This window comes from Poecilia mexicana, unplaced genomic scaffold (assembly GCF_051168715.1).
Source record: "Poecilia mexicana isolate PSO_F unplaced genomic scaffold, ASM5116871v1 scaffold_20, whole genome shotgun sequence".
NCBI classification, from domain to species: domain Eukaryota; kingdom Metazoa; phylum Chordata; class Actinopteri; order Cyprinodontiformes; family Poeciliidae; genus Poecilia; species Poecilia mexicana.
This window is the reverse complement of record NW_028263389.1, coordinates 18,257,705-18,264,509: the sequence shown is the minus strand read 5'-3', so window position 1 is coordinate 18,264,509 and position 6,805 is coordinate 18,257,705. Positions and strand designations below refer to the sequence as shown.

General features: G+C 36.3%; 1 protein-coding gene across 1 annotated transcript in view; it reads left to right on the top strand.

Moving 5' to 3' along the window:
• The first annotated feature begins 4,812 nt into the window (after window positions 1–4,812).
• The window catches only part of myo3a (myosin IIIA), a 60,457-nt gene continuing 58,464 nt past the window's right edge, over window positions 4,813–6,805 (top strand). The window contains exons 1-2 of the mRNA XM_088001221.1: window positions 4,813–4,989; window positions 6,166–6,300. Coding sequence (XP_087857347.1) covers window positions 4,822–4,989; window positions 6,166–6,300 — 303 coding nt within the window. The 5' untranslated portion in view covers window positions 4,813–4,821. The remainder of the gene's footprint in view (window positions 4,990–6,165; window positions 6,301–6,805) is intronic.

Here is a 6,805-nt window from a genome sequence, read left to right as displayed (position 1 = left end):
AACAACTTCCTTCTTCATAATATGTAAACAAAAATGAGAGTCAGGTTTTAGTGTTTGAAGGATTTCTATTTTGTTTCTCCCATTAGCGCTAATTTACAGTGTTTGTTTACTCAGAATGCCCTGCTGCTTTTGGAGCAGACTCAGGTTCGCTTGGCGTTCACATATGCATTCAAATTGCACCAGAGTTCACTTCAACCAAACTGAGACTGAGATTTGTAAACAAACCAGAGTTTGATGTTTTGGTCCACAACTTGATTAGATTTTTGTACAGTTTTGGTTTAATTACTGCTCAGATATGTTGTTCTTTCTTTCTACTTGTGTAGTTAACAATTAATTGGTTACTAAATTAGTTGACGATTAATCAAGCCCAGGCAAAAATGGTCAGTTCTTATTGGTGCTCCATAAACAAATCGGACTTTACTTTGACAAACAAAGTAAAGTTTAAAGTATCTGTAGAAATATGTGGTCAGAGATTGTTTCTCACAAAAAGAAAAACAAACAGTGCAAACAATTCATGGCAACAACAGCTCCACCAGTGGGAGTACTTCCTATAAGAAGTTACATTTTTTTTTGCTCACACACTTTAGCGTTCCTTATTTGAGATCTGTCAAGTCCAGGCCTAAAGAGTAAATCAGTTAATGACAGCAATAAACCATCAATGGTTCTGTCCAAAAACACAAAGAGACAGTTTAAAACACGACCAGGAGCTCTTGCTACAGCAGCAAAGGCACAGTCCACATTTTATATGTTTTAAAATATTTTGTTTTAAAAATCCTAATTGTGTCTGTTTATACAAGAGACACAAGCTGAGCCTTACATGTGTAGCTCATTATATGTGCACTTGTACACAGGCTGTGGTTAATGCCACGTCCCAACACAGTTAATGAAAAGTGACATCCAGCCAGCGCTGCAGGGCATACAGGGTTAGATAACCCTACACACGCACACCACACACACACACGCACACACACACATTGTCTTCTCTGAGGGATTATTTCCTTGCAGCCTGCTTGTGCTCTGGTTGGAGGTGTCCAGTGTGAGTTGTCGGGTTTCGTCTTCCTGTCTCATGTGTCAAAGCGTGTTGACACATGCAGAGGCAGCGATGCATTATGGAAGATGTCCGCAGATTGCTCCATGCTGCACAATACCTGCACAGGGATTCACATATAGGAGTCTAATTGCTCTGTGCAGATAAAGGCTGGCGACATTTCTGATAGATAATCGGTTTGTTTTATCTTCCTACATCCACAGATGTATCTACATTTGAATCATCGTGGTCATAATTAGCTTAAAGGTAACCTTTTATGCTTCCTTCAGCAGGTTAGCGTAGATGTATGCTAACCTGAAAAACATGTTCATTACATTTGATTTTTTTTGCAGAAAATTATACTTAGGTAATGAGATTTTATTTTATTTTGAACTCCTTTTAGAATGAGCTGTTTTAGGGCTTCTGTCACTTTAAATCCAAATAAGCTGCTGCTGGCCACGCCCCCCAACTCACTCGCAGATAAAAGTGGCTGCAAACAAATGTGCAGTTATACAACTGTACATCTTTGAAAAGCATTAGTAGAGCCTCCCACACAACCAAGAAGAATCCAGTAAGTGGTTTCTGAAAAGTAAGTCAACAACAAAACACTAGTCTTTTCCAGCAGCCATTGTACAATGCATAAGGGTAGGAATTTATCAGTAAGGGTGGGCATTTATCGTATCTTTTATAATTCAGTGTGAAAATTATCTGATCATGATTAGAATTTGGATTTATTGCTGTCTCAATAAATTTTATTTAATGGTGTTAAATAAAATAAATAATAAATAGCTTTTTTCTCATCTATTTGATCATAATAGTACCACAAAATATTGTAATGAAATTCTACGACCCATGTACAGTGGTGAAACAGTGAGAGGCTTCTTCAAAGCCGCTGTAATACAGACTGCTAGAGGAGATTTTTCCTGCCATCACCATGTGCGATAACTCTTTGAAGAATCTTGTGTTAAATTCCCTTTGGGATCAATAAAGTATTTTGGAACTGAAAATATGATTGAGCTCCACTTGGGTTGCTGGGTAACGGAACTGGGGTTGCTAGGTAACAGAACTGAGCTTGGCTTGGGGTTGCTAGGTAACAGCGGAATGTGACTTAGCAATTTAAAGATTTTTAAACAACAAAAATTAATGAGTTTGGTCTGTTTTTAGAAGCAGTAGAACCCAAATGGAACATGTTCAAGATGTCAGTTTTGCTCCTTTAAGGAGATATCTGAACATCCAGATGGCCTTCTGCACCAATGCATGCTGCTGGCGTCTGAACGGCTTTCCTCCCCATATGAATGGACGTCTATATGGGGAAAGGCTCAGTGCTGCAACACAGGCTAATTCCTGTTAATCCCACTGCAGCTCCTACTACTTACAGAAGGTTTCCGATGGCAGCCCCCAAGCAGGGGAATTGCTGGTGAGATTAGCTCCCGTGTTAGCTCCTCCTCTGCGGTTTTCACTCACGGCCAGGCCGGCCCAGCCCAACACTGCTAACCTTTCGCTCAGAAACGGATTAATTTTCAAAATGTCTCGTTTCTTATTGGGAAAATAATGTAAGTAAGTGTGAGTCACCTTTTCAGATATTCCATTTTATTTTAAATAGACAGTTGATAGACGGGAACCTAAGAGCAAAACAAAAATGGATACCCTTGAGAGAAATCTATTTATTTGAAAGTGTTGTAAAGGTTGAAGCAATGTTTTTATTTTGTTTGTTGGTTTGTTGGTCTACCATTTAAATTTGTAGATTTCACATTTTTATTCTTGTCTTGAGGATTTTCCAGTTTAATTTTTAAAATAAATGTGGCATTAACTGATTGCTCTCTGCATCTAAATATACATCTCAACTGTCAAGCATATAATTAAAACCGAGTGTTTGACTTGCTTTATATAACAGCCAGAAAGTTGGATGCCTCCTGAAATAACCCCTATTTATCCACAATACTGTGCAAAACCTTTAAACCATCTTCTATTTCTCCTGTACTATTTCAAAATCATTCTTTCAATATTTCCAAAGGCTCTGAAAATGTGTTCTACCTTTTTTTAGGCAGTGTGTTCCTCCAGTTTTTAGCCAATAGCTGTTTAGGAACCAATTGAACTGAGTTGATATGAAACCTGCTGGCACCAAAATGTCTAAAAATCCATTTGTGAAGTTATCTATAATGTATTGACACAACACTGGTTTATTCATGGGGTTTAAGAGCCTTCATATGTCATAGGTCGCAGTTAAGTGGTTTAGTGGACACAAATAAACAAACAAAACAAATAAGAAAGCCACTCCAAATCTGGTTGACTACTGAAACTGGTATAAAACAAAAAATCTGACAACCATTTTGAAAGATTAGAGGATATTTGGAACCAAAGATTTTAACAACTGACTGTTCTTCCTGTTTCAAAAAGTTCAATGACAGGGTGTAGACCAGAGGTGACCAAAGTCAGTGTCCTCCATGATTTCTTTCTTCATGTTTTCTGAATCAAATGTTGGTTCATAAGCAGAACCTCTGCAGAAGTTTAAGGTAAATGGAGTTGAATCAGCTGTTTTGGAGCCAAGACACATCAGAAACTGTTTGGAGTTTGACATCTGTGGTTTACACAGTTTCTAGAAACATGTACGCTTTCGGGATGCAGTTTTAACAAAGTTTCTACAATTTAGAGGCACCGAGAAACAACTTTTATAGTTTTAAGACAGTTTTAAGAAGCGCTATTATGCAAAATTAATTTTCTGAAGCTTTATATCATATTATAACATTCATTCTTCCTGCAAAAACATACCAGGAGTGTTGCTTCAACTCATTCATGCGTGTTTAGGTAATAATTTTAATGTATTCTGGCATCCATTTAGGGTACAGAGTTGTCCTCATCCACTCAGCTCCTCCAGACTAGCGGCAGCAGTAATTAGCAAGCACTTGGTGAAACTGCATGTCTGCAGGGAGAAGCAAGTTGTGATGACTTGTTGAAGAGGGCGTGTCAGAAAGAGCAGGTGCTTCTTAAAGGGACAGAGACCAATTTCAAGGCATCAGATTCGTCAAAGCTGTGTTTTCATTGACCACATAATTGAGAAAATTTGAATTATGAAAATAAATTAGCTAATTTTGTAAAAAAAAAACACTCATGTTTTTGGTAAGTTTCTGTGTTATGATGAGGCAGTTTTTCAGCTGCATCGAAATTAGTGTATTTCACAAAAGTGCAATGGAAAAACGTTTTCTGCATCACGAGTCACAGGATCACCAACAGGATGTTACTACTGACAGAAAAGACAAAGAAGACAACAGGAAGTGGTAGAAGGATGATGGCACGTCATGTTTTTTAATGACTTGTCACGTGAACAAACTTATTCAGGTGTGATTTATTTAATTGAAACAAGCCTGTTGCAATTTTTTTCAAATTTAGCGGAATCTCAACAAAGTTTTGCGCACATTTGAAATTAAAACACAGTTTATGGTGCAGTTATGATTTATATATACAGCATTTTTATAACAATTGAAGGTAACATAGATACAATTAAATGGTACAATGTGCCTAGAAAATACATAAACCGCCCCTTTGATAACATTTATTCTAAGATTGATGGAGTTATTTTGCTTGATGGTTTGTTCTGATGGATTTCAATGACTTATGGTTTGATTTATAATGACCATCCATATCGAAGCATTTTTCCCCATGTGTGCTTTGGTTTTACTTTAAAACTCTTCATTGACATCTGCGCTGAATTCCCTTCCATCTTCTGCCGGAGTAGCACTTCATCTGTGTTGGTTGTGTTTTGCTTTGTGTCGCTGTGCAGGAGATCTCTCCTGAAAATGTTTCCACAATCAGGAAAATCGATTGTCTTCGACAACTTTCCGGATCCCACCGACACCTGGGAGATCATTGAGACAATCGGGAAAGGAACGTACGGGAAAGTCTACAAGGTTCTGAACAAAAAGGATGGAAGCAAAGCCGCTGTTAAGATACTGGATCCCATTCATGTGAGTCGTGTTTGTAAGTTTACTGTAAAACCTCTATCTCCTGTATCCAACAGCTTTTTTTCCGTAAGCCAAATAAATTTCTTGTCAGCTGGTGGAGTAGATTTAGTTTTCAATCTTACAAAAAACAACATTGTATTCTTAAAAACTGGAATACAGAGAATTACGCACACCTCCAAATTGCGCCCAGAATCAGCTATAGTATGTGCTGTAAGTCTAAAGGATGTAAAAACATTAATTTCTACCAAGTATTTTTGGTCTAGTTTCTAGTGAAAATATCTTAGTACACTCGAAATAAGAATGACTACTTAACAAGTAACTTTTTAGAGTAAATATAGCATATAGGAGCTTTTGTTAAGTAAATAATTCATTTCTATTGATAGAAAAAGTATAATACTGGCAGATGATTTCACTTATAACATGGGACAGATGCATTTTAATAAGTGAAAGAGTCAGCCAGTGGAACTAATATTTATTTTAATCAATAAAAAATGTTTTAGATTACGTTTTGTGACAATGATCCGTAAATGTGATCTGTTCAGTTTAATTTTATGCTTTATACTCTGTGCAATGTCATGCTTTATTATTTATTTTAGATTATATATATTATTCCTAATTGCACTTTGTCAACTATTTGAAAGCAGGTTTATAGTGAACCTGTGGTTTTTGCCTGTTTCAGTTTCTTTATAATTTATTTTACTTTGGCTGTTGTACTCCTAATTGCTCTCACTAAACAAATTAAACAAACAAAATGTTTACATGTTTGATCAAACTTATGTAGCTATTGGTGTGTTTTTAATTGCGCTGCACTGGCGCAGAGTTACCAATTAAATTTGTAATTCAGTAAATTTATGTTGTGTTTGAAAAAAAAGAAATGTTTTAAGTCAGTTCAGCGTTGTTTTTCTGTATTGGACCAATACTAATACCTCACATATAGGTAACCTTGGTTTGGTGTTAAAATTACACATTAGATATACATACAAGTTGAGAGAAATACTGGCCCATTTAGAAATTTTAGCCGTAATCCATCCCCAAAATAAGGGATAAATACACTTTCCTGATGATAGCTTTAAAAACTTGCATCAGAAAGTTGATAAATGTTTGTTTTGTGATGATTTTAAGGATTTGAGATGTAAAAATGTGTCTGTTCTGTAATTCTGAGCAATCTGTGTTTTGCAGGATATAGATGAGGAGATTGAGGCAGAATACAACATCCTCAAAGCTCTGTCCGACCATCCAAACGTCGTCAAGTTTTATGGGATGTTTTACAAGAAGGATCTGAAATGTGGCGATCAGCTGTGGCTTGTACTGGAGGTAAGGACGACACATTGGTTTGATAAGGTGGGACGACGGGACATGATTGTCTGATGGTATCAGGTCTGGGCGTTGTGGCTTAAAATTAAAATCTCTTATTTTTTCCAGATGCAATTTTTCTTTTCTTTCTTTTCTAAAACAGAAATTACCAATGACTGAAAATATTTTCCAAAAGTGGCTTTTATTTTATCATCTCTTCTGTGAGTTGTACAACGGAGCATTAGGGCCAGGCTGCAAGAATTTCTGCTTAATTTGAGAATATAGTCATGATATTAGCAGAATAAAGATGCAATTTTACCAGAAAAACTTCTTAAAATTACAAGAAAAAAAGTTGTTTTAACGAGAAAAGAGCTTAGCTCTGGTAGTGTGGTTCTTTATTTTTCTCAGTTTGCTCAGAATTTTGATATTGATAATAATTTGAGGCTTAGATAGTAAAAGATGAAAGATTTACTTATCCGTTTTATTTTCTGTTATTTTTTGTGTTAGAGTTGCTACTTTATCCTCC